This window comes from Gouania willdenowi, chromosome 22 (genome assembly GCF_900634775.1).
Source record: "Gouania willdenowi chromosome 22, fGouWil2.1, whole genome shotgun sequence".
Classification (NCBI taxonomy): Eukaryota; Metazoa; Chordata; class Actinopteri; order Blenniiformes; family Gobiesocidae; genus Gouania; species Gouania willdenowi.
This window is the reverse complement of record NC_041065.1, coordinates 29,561,738-29,577,942: the sequence shown is the minus strand read 5'-3', so window position 1 is coordinate 29,577,942 and position 16,205 is coordinate 29,561,738. Positions and strand designations below refer to the sequence as shown.

Sequence of the window (16,205 nt, the reverse complement as noted above, 5' to 3'; positions counted from 1 at the left end):
ACAAAAACTAAAGCCTTTGTTTTTTCTATTATTAATGCTCAGATTGGTCATTATTCTAAACGCTGACATAAATGTTGATCATGTGGCCCTCAGAATATGAACAGTTTACTTTATGGAAAGAGTGACACTGTGTGGTGGTGAAAAGAACCAACCTGTCAATCATTTGTGTTAAATGGGTCAATGACGTGATGCATAAATTATCCGTCCAACTGCATTATTCTGTTATTTTAATGGTATCATGTCCATGACATTATGACACCTAAAATACATTTTTACAATACATTTATTTTAATTAATATTTTGCATTTTAATATTTTCTATTTTAATAATAATAATTAATATTTGAATTGATTTTAAAGATGTTTTCTTTAAACTTACTTATTTACATTTATTTTCTGAGCTATTCTGCACTATTTCTCTTGTGTTTTGTACATCCAAAGTATTTAACTTTGTCCAATAATGGTCTTTTTTTTATTTGTATTTTAATGAAATATCATGTTGTACGTCATTGACCTATATATAGTATTTAAATTTTAGTGGATTGAACATGTAGTTTTAGTTTAAGTAGATTACTACTAAAGGTGGTGCCATAATTGTGACATTTACCCCTGGTTTTAATGGTGGAAAGTTTTCACAGCACAGATAAAATGTGTTTAGCTTTTAATTATTATTTTTTTTTTTTAAATATATATTCAATTTAATGTTGCGCTCAGTTAAAATCCCAATCGTGTTTAAAATGAGTGTCGCTTGGTGTAAAAAGCGTCGCTCCCATTGGTAAATGAATGGGAGCCGTCGGTGACCCGCTGCTCTACTGTAAATGCATACAAGGCGAGCCCGTGCAGAGCTGTCCAAGAAACCCCATCGACGAGACAAAACTCGAGGCGTGAACGTGGCAGCCATTTTACACCATAAACAGTGAATGACTGGAGCCGGACCAGTGCCGGGAGTTTTCCACTTTTCCTGTCTTTTAAAATCACTTATATCTTCCTAAGTAATCAGCACCGTACGCGTTGGTGTGCCAGCGGCAGGTAGGGCGAATGCTTCCGATCGCTCACACGTTTCTAAGCTCGTTGAGTGCTGAGAAAGTCTTGAATCCTGCGCTGCTGTTTCAAACAATGTGGGGAACTGGTGGTCGGAGACGAGTTCTCCACACCGGCATTTTTTTTTTTTTTTTTTTTTTTACAAATGGAGTCTTACTAAGTAGCTGCAGCTTGATAAACCCGTGTTCCCGTTGGCGAAATGTGTAGTTTTAACGGCATTGTTGGTGGTGATTTAACGTGAAAATACACGGTGTGCAGACTAGCAAAGTCCGAGCCAACACAACGCTGTAACAATGGCCTCACTGATATATCCGTTGGAGCTAGCGTGCTAGGCTAGCTAGCCAGTTAGCCCGTTTTTGACAGACGCTCATTGTCACTGTACGGTGTTAGCCTTTAGCAGGCATCTCGCTACTTTAAATCACAAGGAATCTATTAAATACACCCCACTACTGCATCAGGACACGCAATTCCACCAGTTTTAATCAATGGGGGCATATTTATGCATTGAAAGCTCACATTCGAGCATCATGTTATTGTCCAGAAGAGGCTTTCGAGTTAGCTCGGTTAGCTCAAAAGGTTAGCCGTGCAAGCTAGTAGCCCGCTAGCTAGCACGCGTCAACGTGTGCCCGCATGATTGAATTCAACACTATAGTCACATTAACACAAAATGGTGACTATTCTGCCAATTTTAACATCTGTTTTAGTTTTACTACATCATTGCATGTGTTTTAAGTATAAGTACCAATGCTGTTGACCACAAGGAAACACGTGCTTTAGATGCGAGATTAGCAGGCACTAGTATTTGCTATCGTGTGCATATGTTGGGCTAGTACAGTAAAGGCCACATGAGAGGATGTACAGGATAGAAAGGTGAGAAATGCTAGTTGTGAAATAGATAAACTGGCATTTTTGACCAACATTAATTAAGCCTGTTTCCTGAGTGTTTAATGCGTGTCTTTGCACAGTTATTACTACTACAGGTTGTAGTCTTGTTGTTCAGTTACCAATGTCGGAACACGTGTATCGGCCACCCCTACTAGCTTATGCTGAAGTCAGCAGAGAAAGAAGCAGGCGAGCTAACATGTAATTTACAATGCAGGGTTACACAATGCAAAAAATGCACTTTTTCTCTGCGGTTTCTCTGGGAAACAAAGACAACAATCCCACTGTTTTAATAACATGTTGGTGTGAATTCATCTTTGGACAATAGTTGCCTGTATGCAGGTTGACTTAAACCCACGAGGAATTGCTCGATACTTGTTAAAAGATGGTAAAAGTTAAGTTTCCAAGTCTGTGAAGCACCACAAGACCGTCCTTCCCCTAGAAAATGTTAACCACCCTTTGTTTGACGAAACAGGCACATTTCTATTAGCTATTCAGTCATAATTATAGTCGAACACTTGTATCTTGACAAGTCTAAGACTAAATCATTCTTGAAGCAGAGTTCCAATTCTTGTCCTTGACCACAGGATTAATTTGGCTCATTGCATTTACACAGATTTCTGGAGACATGGCCACAGAACATATTAATGGAAATGGTCCAGAAGATCCAATGGACACCTCTGCTGCAGTTACCCATTCTGAGCACTTCCAGACTTTATTAGAAGCTGGTTTACCACAGAAAGTTGCTGAAAAACTAGATGAAATTTACATAGCAGGTAAGACACCATGAACATATTTGCATATTCTATATGCAATTTTTTGTTTGATCAATTTCTTGCATGTATTGTTTATCTTTTTCAATGGGGGAATTGGGATCCTGAAGCAACTTTTTGTGGTTTCCCACCAAAATGGGTACTGCAGTGCTACAAAAATTACATTACACTACACCAGTGGTTCCCAACCTTTTTTGGGTTGTGACCTCTGTTATATCACAGATTTTGGGCAACCCCACAAACTTTTTCTTCTTCTAAAAATAGTTTTTTGATCAGATTTGTTATACTGTTACAGATACAGAGTAGTAAGGAGTGCACAAAATGACCAGATTTCGCCAACTCAGATATTTTTATTTTGCAATTTATTTAAACTAGATTTATATTTGAGAAATTGAAAGTATAGATTACAGTTTAAGATTGTGTGATGTTTTAATTTGAAAAAGAATAATAATTTCAGCCTCTTCCTGCTCTCCCACATGGGGTCATGACCCTAAGGTTGTAAAACCCTGCACTACACATTACTTGAGTGAACATGTGTACAGTTGCAAGTGGAGCCACTGTAAATCTGACTATCTGCTACAATTCGACACATTGTTTTGGTCTGATTTTATGTGAGCTAAACCTCATTTCATTAATATGAAATTTGGCTTCACATTAGGACTTTTTTATGACGGTTGCATCAAGTTCTGGTGTAGCCTTATAGCCTTATGAACCGAGAAAGGACAGTTGAGAACAATGGTTGCAGCTGTGTGTGTGTATTAGGGCATGCACGCGCGAGCACGTGTGTGTGTGGCTGCCTTGGACAGGTGACGGCTCCTTTACAGAGGAAGAATGCTGACTGGCTCATTAGGAACTCAGAGTCGAGGGGGACGGGCATATAAAATTGCAGTGTCACATCTGTTGTGATTGCTTCTGTAAAAACGCCCGACTTCAGTATTTATCTCAATATTAGTGTCGAAACAGTTTACACATCACACACAAACATATTTTTGGTCTATTTTCAAGTGTTTCATTGATGAAACTGTTTTAAACTTTTCTTTGTTTGTCGCTCATGTTCTTTGATGTTCCTTCAGGTTTGGTGTCACACAGTGACTTAGATGATCGCGCAATTGAAGCTTTGAAAGAATTCAACGAGGAAGGTGCTCTTCAGGTCCTTTTGCAATTCAAGGACAGTGACCTCTCACATGTTCAGGTATGTGAATAATAGCGCTGTAGTGTAACGTGTTTCCTTTTGTTGGATTCTTTTCATAATCTGTTAATGGTACTTTGCTTTTTTAATGTTAATTGTTTGTTTTATTGTCCCCACAGAACAAAAGTGCCTTTCTTTGTGGCGTGATGAAGACGTACAGACAGAGAGAGAAACAAGGGACCAAAGTGTCGGACACTAACAAAGGACCAGATGAAGCTAAAATCAAAGTGAGGACCTAAATGTATTTTGGCTAATTTGGGTGATATATACCAAAGCTTATATCTCAATATGTTTTCTCAAAATGGCAATAAAAGACATAAATCTCGCTAATGTTAATTCAAATGAAATTAGACCAGAAAGACAATTCAGGGTTAAATAATTTGCTGATGCAAAATGCCATACAGACGCATTTATTAACAAACGGTTGCTCAAAATGTGTCACTTTTGGCTTTTTTTCCTATAAAGGACAGCACGTGTGTGAGTTGTGTAGTGTGGCTCGTTGAGGGGAAAGTCTGGGTTAGGACGCACTCAGATATCCATCCAACTTTGCTTTTTATGCTGTATTTTAATACAAAATAAGCTATAAAATATTTATTTTAATATAGGCAATATTGGATTTTTTTTTTATCACCAAAAAAAAATTGCGATATGTTGAATATCTATATATTTCCCAGCCCTAATTAGGACACACACAGAAATCATTGTTCTGTGCTTTTAATGCTGTTCTGAGAAGCAGTGAAAGTGGTTTAAGACAAAATAAGCTATAAAGAATATATATTGATTGATATAGCCGATATTGTAATTTTCTAGGTCGCCAAAATAGAAAACTTGATTTATCTTGAATCTCAATATATTGCCCAGTCCTAGTGTTCTGTCTAGATTTGAACTTGAATAAAGAGGTGTTTCTGTCAGAATCTTTGGTCATTAGTCATGTTTTTCCATTATCAGGCTTTGCTGGAGAGGACAGGCTATACACTTGATGTCACAACGGGTCAGAGGAAGTATGGCGGCCCCCCACCGGAGTCTGCCCACTCAGGGACCCAACCCACGATTGGTACAGAGGTAAGGAACTACTTTTTTAGTGTTTTATTGTTGTAAATATAAGGCCGTAGATTCTGTTTGCTTTATTTTTGTATTTCAAGATTTCAATGACTTTCTTGTCACCAAGAGTTTAATTTCCCTGTTTTTTTTTCTGACTAGATTTTCGTGGGTAAAATCCCAAGAGACCTTTTTGAGGACGAGCTGATCCCACTCTTTGAGAAAGCCGGCCCAATTTGGGATCTACGCCTGATGATGGATCCTCTGAGTGGCTTGAACAGAGGATATGCCTTTGTCACATTTTGCACTAAAGAAGCTGCTCAGCAGGCTGTCAAATTGGTATGTTACACTGTCTGATGGAACTGCCACACCTGCATTCCAAAGATCTTCTGCAAATTAATCTGTCAATCACTAATCATCTTAATTTTTTAATAGATATTTAAATCTCTAAATGTGTTTTTTTACCAATTGGGAGATTATAATAATAATCATTTTGTCATTGTTGTTATTCTTTATTCGTTCATAGTGCAACAACAATGAAATCCGACCTGGCAAACACATTGGCGTGTGCATCTCTGTGGCCAATAATAGACTTTTTGTCGGCTCCATCCCCAAGAGCAAAACGAAAGATCAGATTGTTGAGGAATTTGCGAAAGTCACAGGTAAAGCCTTTTTTTTAATATTATTTTAAATTTTTCTTCAGCCGCACTTTTGAATTATTTCGTTGTTTTTGTTGAAGTGACAAACTTGTCCAAATGATGATCTCATGACTGCCCTGGAGTAATTTCAAATTACTGTGATGGTTTACCGCTAAGATCTGAAAGGACACCAAAAAATATCTTTAAAAATTGTCTTTATGTGAAATATTCCTAAAGAAAGGGTTGAGTTTTAATCTAAATATCATTTTTGCTTTTTTGTTGTTGCTTCATTATTAATTAGTGTGCATTTTGTCATCCCCCCACAAATGTCTTTTTTTTTTTTTTTTTTTTTTTTCCTACAGAGGGTCTCAATGATGTCATATTGTACCACCAGCCAGACGACAAGAAGAAGAACCGAGGCTTCTGTTTCCTGGAGTATGAAGACCATAAGACTGCTGCTCAGGCCCGCCGACGTCTAATGAGCGGGAAGGTGAAGGTATGGGGCAATGTGGTCACTGTGGAGTGGGCCGACCCCATTGAGGACCCCGACCCAGAGGTCATGGCCAAGGTAAGAAACACTGCGAACTCGCCATATTTAAATATTAATTTGTTGCTAACATGTTGCATATGCTTTTTTTCTTTGGTTTACTTTTAGGTCAAGGTGCTATTCGTGAGGAACTTGGCGACTACTGTTTCAGAAGAGATACTTGAAAAGGCCTTCAGTCAGTTTGGCAAACTGGAGCGAGTCAAGAAATTGAAAGATTACGCCTTCATCCATTTTGAGGAAAGAGACGGAGCAGTGAAGGTAGAAACTACTAAGTCACTGCAATCTAGACAAATTGAAACGATGGTTTTATGATTGATTTGTAAGGAGATGATCTTAAAACACGTTGTGACTCTTTTTTTCCACAGGCTTTGGCTGATCTCAATGGCAAAGACCTTGAAGGGGAGCACATTGAAATAGTCTTTGCCAAACCCCCGGATCAGAAGAGGAAAGAGCGCAAGGCCCAGAGACAAGCTGCTAAAACGCAAATGTAAGACACTCTGGTAATTTAGTCTGAGCAACATGTCGATTAGTTGTTATTTAGTTATCTAGTCTGCAGAGGTGAAAGTAACGGATTACAAGTACTCACGTTACTGTAATTGAGTTGCATTGATCAGTACTTCTTCTTTTTTTTATTATATTTCCAAATAAGTAATCTTACTTGTGCACAAGTAGGTTTTAAAAGAAGTGAAGTAATTTGTTACATTTCTACACCCAACAGTTACTGAGTAAATTATTATTTTTGTATTAAAATGATTGACAGACATTGTGAAACTTCAAAAAATTAAATGACCAGACAACAATCAAATGCGTCACATCATAGCCGACCAATTAGATTAAACGTAGCGCACGGCCCCTAAACAGCGCTGACTGGAGGTTATTTTCTTAGTTTTAGAGTTCATACATTTAGCTATGCTTAAAGCCTAATATAAATATATCTTTAATTGAATAATTGGCATTTTTTTATTAAAAATAAAAAGAATTGTACATTTTGACAAACCTTTTTTTTTTATATACAGATGCTTTTGTGGAAAATAAATTGCATTAAGTTTATACATGAGAAATTTACTGTTTGCAAGGGAAGCGTAGCAAGATTTATTACCAAAAATAAACATGGGGGCTGAAAGTAACTCAGAACTTATAAGATAAGATAACCTTTATTGTTCCACAAAGGGGAAATTTGCAGTGTTACAGCAGCAGTAGATTAAAAAACAGCGTAGTAAAAATAGCGAATGGAAGATATATACACACACACGGACCTGTTCACAGTATAGTACTTTAAGTACTATTTAATTGAGCTAGTTTTACTTGTAGTTAAGTATTTTATGTATGATTTCAATCAAATTACAGTACTTCTGCTTGAGTAGGATGTGTCAGTACTCTTTACACCTCTGCTAGTCGGGCATTGTGTTAATCACATTGACCTTTTGTATCCATTCCCAGGTATGATGAATACTATTATTACGGGCCCCCACACATGCCGCCGCCCACAAGAGGCCGAGGGCGAGGCGGTCGCGGAGGATATTCCTACCCCCCTGATTATTACAGCTATGAAGACTATTATGATTACTACGGATATGACTACCACAGCTACCGGGGAGGCTATGACGACCCCTATTATGGATATGATGATTTCCAGGGTTCTGGAAGAGGACGATTAGGAGCCAGAGGAGGTGCGCGTGGCAGCGCCGCTCCAGCCAGGGGGCGTGGTGCTATTACGGCGAGAGGCAGGGTCGGCTTCTCCCAGCGAGGGAGCCTTGGAACAATCAGGCGTAAATTCACTTTTTAAAGAATTTTTCAGGGCTTTGAACTTAATTTTTCGATCATAAACCTAAAAAATGGTTATGAAGTAGTTTTGGACTAAAAACTAGGTTGGTTTTGAATGGTAGATCAGCTATTGGTTGTTTTATAGAATAACTAAACCCCAAAACCACTTTTTTCTGCTGAATACAATGTATTTGGGTATGAAGTAGTGCTGTTCTAAATCCTGATCCAACTCTCAACAATTTATTCTGAGTAAATTTGGCATTTTTTGTTGTAAAATGTCATTGACTGCCCTCTATGGGTTAGTTAGATCATGTGATGTTTTGGGACCATCTGGTGTCACAAATAAGCACTGTTAGCCCTGCCCCTTTTATTAAAACTATCGCCTGTGGGCTCTAAAATCTGTAGTGAGTAGGTTGGATTGTGAGAATAGTGAATAGAGAGGTATACTGAGTAATTACTTAGCATAGCATTGATTGTCTAGTAGAGATTTTATAGTATAGACTGGGTGTGTCTTAACTGCTCCAGAAGCCCTGCCCATAATCAAGGCATTTTTGTTAAATCTCCCTCCTATTGGCAGGTCAGAAGAAAGCTGGGGTTTAGTTACTCTTTAACAATCAGGTGTAAATTTACTTTTTTTAAAGCATTTTTCAGAAATTTGAACTTAATTTCGTGAATATAATTCTTATAAATGGTTATGTAGTTTTAGATTAAAAACTACGGTAGTTTTTAAAGGTCAATCTGTTCTTGGTTGTTTTCAGAATATGTAAAACTGTAGAATTGTGTAAAAGCCTGGTTTTTATTTACATTATTAGCAAAACTGTGTTTTCTGTCTAGATTTCCACTAGTCTAACGCGTGTATGGCAACTCAAACAGGCTTTTTTTGTTTTGTTGTTGTTTTTTCCTTTCGTTCTCCAGCAGGTAAACGGGGCCGAGGACGGTCCTGACCTGTCCCGGTGAACTGACTTGATGTGGGGTTACACCTAAGCTGCAATGGATGTTCAACACCAAGAAAGTGAAAGGTCCAATGATATTCCAGCCTTACAGAAGAAGCATCTCCCTTCTCTCCCCCCCTCCCCCCTATTTTTTTTGTACCTGTTTTTTTTATTTTATTTCTTTTTTTTTTTTTTTTTATTGAAACTGCCACCTTAAAAAAAAAGAATGATTACAGGATAATGAATACATGCCACAGCCTCTTTGCCCAGAGTTTCTGTATATAGCCTTCTATGGGAGGCTCTATGAATTGCCCTTACAATCTCCCCCTTCCCTGTCCCTGAACATGCCATTTTAAATAATTATTGAAGAAATTGCACTTTTTAAGTTGTTCGGTTTGAAGTGGCTCGAAGGAGCTTGATGTATATTTTTGTGCTGATCGCAGTTTTATTGTCGGAATATCCATGTTGATAGCTGTCTGATCTGGGTGTTTGAAAGAGAACATTTGCAGGTTTTTAGGGTGTACCCACCTGGCATGGATAAGTCAGGCATTCCAGGAAAGTGGTTCTTTTAAGAACTGGTCTTTAAGGGTTGGTTGACTACCTCAGTACAGAGGACTAAACTACCCGGCCTGTACTGTAAATAGGGAAACTATATTGATGAAAGCAGGGCTTGTTTCCAATACAAAATATGCACAAGGGCTGCGGCGCAAAAACGATGTACTTAGTGTAATATAGTCTTTAGCTGCAGCTCTACAGACTGCAAACAGTCAAACTGGGCATGCAAAAAACAATCTCATGTGATGAGTCCAAACAAGCCCTGCTTTTATCTTATTTTGAACTGAATTAGCCACCTTGCTTCTTCAGAGTATGTAGTTACTGGATGTATAGGTTCTTTTTTGGAAAATGTTACTTTTGTAAAGGCTTCAACATCACAGGCGTTCAACTGCCTTTGATTTAAAAAGAAAAGAAAAGAAAAAAGAAATAAAACAAAATAAAAGCCCTGCAGTGTCCCTTTTGTGCCACTGTGCTGTTTTTTATATGGATAGAAACTCGTTTTTTCCCCCCATCTATGTCTGTAAAGTTTTGTCCATTCATCTCATTATAAAGATCATGTTTTGTCTCCAATGATCCTTCACCAGCTCCTGAGACTAAAAGCTGTGCGGAAGATCTATGAAGTTAATCTTTTAGGAATGACTGAAATGCCATATTGCCCACTCAGCGAGCATGTGTGCCTCACATCGACTGCTACGGTGCGGTGAGGGATCATGACTTTTAGCCACAGTGGTCGAAGGGATACTGCAGTGAACGATTTCTATTTCCATCTATAGCATCATGAAAACTGCTCTTCAATCCCAGTTTTCTAATACAGTTAACTCCCTCAGTAAAATCATTAACCACCTTTTGAGAAAAAAACAATGACGTCAGCAGTTTTAAACTATTGTTGGTGGCCAACAACATTTTTTGCATTCCTGCAAATAAATTGTTTTATACTGTAAAATGGAGGTGAGTGTAACTTATTTTTGTAATAAAGTTTTTGATTTCTATTGGTGTCTACCTCTATCTACCTTGGATAAATATTCCTGGTGTGATAAAGATCAGATATAGATAATTGTTAAAGGTTTTTCTGCAAAAAAAACAATTACATCCAATTCACAGTATTTAATAATAGAAACAGTATTATGTACATTAGCAGAAAGATGCATATTTGTAGTTGAGCTAATAAATTGAAATGAATAAAGTAGGATAACTGTCACAAAGGAAAGAAAACAGAAGTTATAGTGCTTAATTGCTAAAACGGCTATCTAAATGAACCAAAAAATGACTTGTATTGAAATTGAATTAAATATTAAAACAACAGCATAAAGTTTTCACATTTTTTTTAATTTTTATTTAAAAAAATCAATTTTTATAACTTTACCTTTTTTAGATAAAAGATGAGTAGTTAGCTGCATTCTTACAAAATGAAACAAGGGTTTCAAAATACTTAAGATGAACAAAGATAGTATGAGCTCGTAACTAGGGTGTTTTTTAACCTAGGGGTCGTGACCCGATCTGAGGTTCCTTGGAATTGAAATGGGGTCACCTTAAATGTCTAGTAGTAATTGGTTAAAAAAAAACAAACTACTGGATAAACTAATACTGATTAAAGATGTATTTAAATTTAAAAGTGCATTCACTTTCTCAAATACAAATTTATTTAAAATAAAATACACTGGTGCAATTTGTCATGAATCCTGGCTGATCTGTATTTGTAACAGTAAAAAAAAAAAAAAAAATTCTAGAAGAAAAAAGTGTTTTTTGGGGTCGCCAGAATTTTTTTAAATATATATCAAAATTGGGTCACGGTCCAAAAAAGTTTGGAAACTATTGTAAGTTATAAAGATGGTGGCTTGTGAGCAGCATGTGGCTCTTTCCTCCACAATGGGTGGCTCTCATTTGAAGGAAGCAGACAGTTACCCTTGTGTTCCTGTAGAGGGCAGTATTATTCACATACTTTAAAACATAGCTGTGCTTAAAAGCAAATTAAACATGCAAGTTAAACATCTTTATTCCAATTGCTAAGATTTCAAATTTAGATCTTAGTTATACTGTATGTCTAAGACGTATTCAGCGTTTATAATGGTTTTGGTGGTAATTATTTCCCTTATGGATTTATTTCTAAGGTTATTATGGTGATTATATCTACTGTAAATGCTGTTATGTTTGGGGTGGGACTGAATAAGTAAATACAGTTTTCCACTTCATTTTGAGCTTTTATTTTTATTTTCCCTTTTCTTGTTGTGGTAATTCGTCTTGTTTGCTTTACGCCATTGGAGGGGAAAAAAATGCAGATATGAACTGAAACTATAAAATAAACAAATAAACATTTTCTTCTTCTTGTGTTGGGTATTGCGTCAGAAGTGCCACCGGTGTATTTTATTTTGAAAAATGATACAGATATGCTGAAGCTCGAGGAAGAAAGAAAAAATTTCTTTCATTCTTCTTCTTCTTTTCTTCAAAACGAATATTGCAATTTAAAAAAAAAAAAATCAATTTAAAAATTATAAGATTAAAATATGTATCTGTGATTGTCAAAAAGGGACAGTAATTAGTTTAAAATAAATACATGAATAATATTGAGGCTAATAAATGACTAAATCTAAACATTTTAGGGGGGAAAAAACCCTCATTATTTCGGAAAGAAATAACCATAATAACAATTTTCAACATAAAACTCCGTGTACACAGAGAAAGCTTTTCGACTGATGATGATGATGATGATGATGATGAAATAACAAAATGGCCACTGATCCCTCTGTGTTGGAGGCTGGACGAAGCTGATGCGATTTCTTTTTTTTTTTCTTTTTTCGTTCTTTTTTTTTTTTTTTTTTTGATATATAGCTTTATTGACAAACATATGCTTCGTTACGTTAAATAAACACAGATCACTTAATATATATATATATATATATATATATATATAATGATAAATCATAGTAAAAACATGTCTAATGCAGTGAAAAGATGATGATAAAATGATTGGGTGCAAAAAAATTGAAAATAACAAAAAAAAAAGGAAATGAAAAAACAAGTTTTTTTTTCATTAATAAAAGTTTTTTTTTTTTTTTTCTGTTTTTTTTTTTCTTTCTGTTCTTAAGTCAGAAGTGTACACTATACAAATATATAGAAAAGGAACAATCAAGCAAGAATCGTAAATACACAATTGAAAGAAAAAAAAAACAAATAAAAGGGGTAAATCAGTTTATATTCCATTTCAAAAATTTTTGTTATATATTGTCACAGTTTTGATGCTTTTTTTTCTTTTCTTTTTTTAATAATAAGGGAAAAAATATTCATATTATTTAAATTCACACAGAAAGCTTACAAAAAGGGAAGAATATTTCTTGAATTTACACTTATTGTGTATGTTGAATTTACCATTTAAAATAATATAGATTGGTTGCATAAATATTGTGTAGGATTTTAATATTATTTTCTTTAATTCTGTCCTAAACATAAAAATTCGCTGATGTGTTTACAAAGTGGAGCAGCTGAGCGGAGGTGACGTCATCACCCCGCCCACTGAATCCTCGCTGCTTGAAGGTTGGTTTATTTCCCCTCATCCATCCATCCATCCATCCATCCACTGTCAGTGCTTTACAGATGTGTGCACGTGTGCAGGGACGTCACATGGACGCGCATGTGTGTTTACTACCATAATGGTGGAGATTCACAGAAATAAGGAGCATTAAACCCCACAGTAAGTCATTCTTCTTCTTCTCCTGTGTGTGTGATTCTGATGTGTGTGCTGCTGTTGCACAGAGACATGCACTGAGGCTGTTGGATGCTGTCGGATGCTGTAGGATGGCAGGAATCAGCGTTTATCTGCACAAAGTGCGTGGCACAGTGAGACTCCACAGAGTCAGAGAGCTGTGCAGACACTACCCAGTGTTCTGCTTCCTGATCCTCCTCCTGCTCATCTCCACCCTGCTGCTCAATAGGTTCTGTTCACTCACTGTATCACCATCATAAATGTTTGTGCAATAATTCACACATGTTTGATTCCAGATACATTCACATTATTATGGTGTTTTGGTCGTTCCTGGCTGGAGTGGTGACTTTTTACTGCTCATTGGGACCTGAGTCTCTCCTTCCAAACATCTTTGGATCCATCAAACCAAAAACTAAGGTGTGTCACAGCAGATGATGGAAGCAAAAACTAGGATTGATGCATATTTATTAACGTAGAGCAAAGATGGGAAACTTCTATCACAGTTGGAGCCAGAAAAATGTGATTATTTGATCTGAGGGACACATTATCAACATTAATGTCAGCATTGAGAATAATGACCAATCTGAGCATTAATACAGGAAAGAATAAAGGTTTTTTTTTTTTTTTTGGGTCATTTTGTACATATGTTTTTCTAATTTTGAGTGTGCTTGTTTTTAGATTTATTTTTTGTGATTTTTGTTTGTTATTTTGTATGTTTATGAAGTAATTTAGCATTTTTTTTTTTTTGTCATTTTGTGTGTTAATGAAGTCATTGTGTACATTTATCTCTCATTTTGGGTCGTATCTTTGTATATTTATCTTTTGTTTGGTATGTTTGTTTTGGAAAATTTTTTGTGTTTTTGTTGTTTTATATATATATATTTTTGTAATTTTCTGTCTTTTTTCGGAGTCGTTTTGTGTGTTTTTGCAAATAATTTTGTCAATTTTTGATGTCTTAATGTGTTTATGAAATCATTTTTGGTATTTTTTGTAGTCGTTTGTATATTTTTCTGTCTACTTGTGTAATTTATTTATTTTTTTTCATTTTGTGTGCGTTTGTTTTTTCTTAGTTTTTCTGGTGTCATTTGGTATGTTTTTGTTGTTTTTTTACATCATTTTTCTTTCATGTTGTGTATTTTTGTAGTCGTCTTGTGTGTTTTATGAGTAATTTTGTGAATTTCTGTCACCATATTATAGTTTTTGAAGTCCTTTTTATGTTGTTTTGCATTATTTTGTGTATTTTTGTTCTCATAATATGTGTTGTTTTGAGTAATTTTATGTACTTTGCCTGTTGATTTGTGTATTTTAATGTCCTTTTCTTGTGTTTTACCCTGAGGGCCACACAAAATGACCCTGAGGGCCACCAGTTGCCCATGTCTAATGTTTGCTATCTTGCTAATCTGATTACTTACTCATCCCAGAGGATAAAACAGTCAGGGGCAGCCTGTGTTTAATGCAGATATCTCACAGGAATCTGATTTTACTTGCAGACCTATCAGCAGGAGCTGTTTCCACTGGGCCACAGCTGTGCAGTTTGTGGGAAAATCAAATGCAAAAGGCACAGGTGGGTTAATCGCAATGTAAATCTGATATTTTAAAACTTTTAGCATCTTTGAGAGACGCAAATAGTGACCTTTTCTTGTACGTTTTGTCGTATAATTCTCTCAGAGTTGTGAATACAAATGTATCCGTCTTTAGCCTGTGAAGAATTTAACCCGCAAAAACATTTACTTATTTAATTTCATTTAATTTAATTTTCATTTGACCACAATAAAATTTGCAGTGAAAACTAGGTTTTACAATATGGAATATGTCAGGGACTTTTAACATGTCGTGTCAATTACACTAAAGTCCAAGTGAATCTGTCAAAGGTTTCATTTCCACCATAAAGCAGCTGCACAGGCTTTAATAAAGTCTAATATTCTTGCTTTAATGCATTCAAACAGATTATTATTATTTTTTTTAATGACTTCTGGTATTTTAAATGACGTACGTTTCCTTGTTGACAGAGCGACCCTGTTACTGGAAAACTATCAGCCATGGCTCGACCTTAAAGTTCCCTCTAAGGTGGATGCTTCCCTCTCAGAGGTAATACTTAAATATATTAGTATAAATACATGTATCTTTGTGTTGAAGTATTATTAATGTCCCTGTTGTGTTTTTACTCCTAGATCCTGGAGCTGGTTCTGGAAAACTTTGTTTATCCGTGGTACAGGTAGGTTAACTAACTGTGTGAGTGTGTGTGTGTGTGTGTGAGTGTTATATAAAGGACTGTGTGTGTGTGTGTGTGTGTGTGTGCTTATTAGAGACATCACAGATGACGAGGCCTTTGTAGACGAGCTCAGAGTCACTCTGCGATTCTTTGCAGCAGTGTTGGTTCGTAGGACACAGAAGGTGAGAAACGACAGGAAGAAAAACAATAATATTCCAGTGTTAATGACTCTGTGGCTTTAAATGAGATGATTTTCCTTCCTCAGGTGGACGTAGCGTCGCTCATCACACAGAAGCTGCTAAAAGTCTCCATGAAGCACATTGAAATTATCAGCAAGGCAAGACAGAAAGGTACGTCTGATTTATACACTCAAGTATATTAAGCATGTTCTGCTTCTTCTTCTTTTTCTTTTTCTTCTTCTTCTGTTTAAAAAAATATCTTCAGTTTTGTCTTTTTTAATTGTTCTTATTACAAATTTTATATTTTGATAGCGCTTTGAGTTGAGTTTTGTTGTAATTAGCGCTATATAAATAAAGTTGAATTGAATTGAATTCTTCTACTTTTTTATCTTTTTAATGTTTATTCAATTTTTTTTTTCTTTTTAAAAACACATAAAAAAAAAAAAATTTCCTCAGTTTTTAATTTTTCTTCTTTTTTTAATAGGTGTATGTTTTTGAAAGTTGAATGATATATTTACCTGATAAAAATAAAATACTTTTAATTTTTTTTATTTTTTCTTCTATTTATTTATTTTTTATGTCTTCTGGGTTTTTTTCCTCTTCTGTGTGTTTTTTATTTTTAATTTCTTCTTTTTTTGGTTTTCTCCAGTTTTTTCTTCCTTCTTCTCTTTTTCATATATTTGTTTTAGGTCATGTCAGAGAATGTTTTATTAAAAAAAGAAAAGTATCCCCTAAAAAAAAAAGGTAGTAGACTTTCTG

General features: G+C 35.6%; 2 protein-coding genes across 7 annotated transcripts in view; both read left to right on the top strand.

The window, feature by feature from the left end:
- Positions 1 to 870: 870 nt before the first annotated feature.
- LOC114456912 (heterogeneous nuclear ribonucleoprotein Q) lies at positions 871 to 10,216 on the top strand. Of its 2 annotated transcripts, XM_028438981.1 has the most exons (12): positions 871 to 1,028; positions 2,539 to 2,698; positions 3,769 to 3,887; positions 4,004 to 4,111; positions 4,833 to 4,946; positions 5,085 to 5,261; positions 5,449 to 5,584; positions 5,923 to 6,128; positions 6,216 to 6,365; positions 6,473 to 6,594; positions 7,548 to 7,876; positions 8,787 to 10,216. In XM_028438981.1, the coding sequence occupies exons 2-12, from the start codon at positions 2,551 to 2,553 to the stop codon at positions 8,813 to 8,815; spliced, it is 1,638 nt and encodes a 545-aa protein (XP_028294782.1). In that variant the 5' UTR covers positions 871 to 1,028; positions 2,539 to 2,550; the 3' UTR covers positions 8,816 to 10,216. The 2 variants fall into 2 exon arrangements, with proteins under 2 accessions (XP_028294782.1, XP_028294783.1); XM_028438982.1 differs by lacking the exon at positions 2,539 to 2,698 and having other exon boundaries at positions 878 to 1,028.
- Positions 10,217 to 12,863: 2,647 nt separating this feature from the next.
- LOC114456907 (sorting nexin-14-like) overlaps positions 12,864 to 16,205 on the top strand; it is a 31,751-nt gene continuing 28,409 nt past the window's right edge. For 2 of the 5 annotated variants that reach the window (XM_028438969.1, XM_028438970.1), the window contains exons 1-8: positions 12,870 to 13,043; positions 13,106 to 13,284; positions 13,352 to 13,472; positions 14,546 to 14,619; positions 15,065 to 15,143; positions 15,227 to 15,270; positions 15,362 to 15,449; positions 15,533 to 15,617. In XM_028438969.1, coding sequence (XP_028294770.1) covers positions 13,148 to 13,284; positions 13,352 to 13,472; positions 14,546 to 14,619; positions 15,065 to 15,143; positions 15,227 to 15,270; positions 15,362 to 15,449; positions 15,533 to 15,617 — 628 coding nt within the window. In that variant the 5' untranslated portion in view covers positions 12,870 to 13,043; positions 13,106 to 13,147. Of the gene's footprint in view, positions 13,044 to 13,105; positions 13,285 to 13,351; positions 13,473 to 14,545; positions 14,620 to 15,064; positions 15,144 to 15,226; positions 15,271 to 15,361; positions 15,450 to 15,532; positions 15,618 to 16,205 lie in introns of those variants that run through there. The other 3 variants (XM_028438971.1, XM_028438967.1, XM_028438968.1) reach the window with 2 other exon arrangements.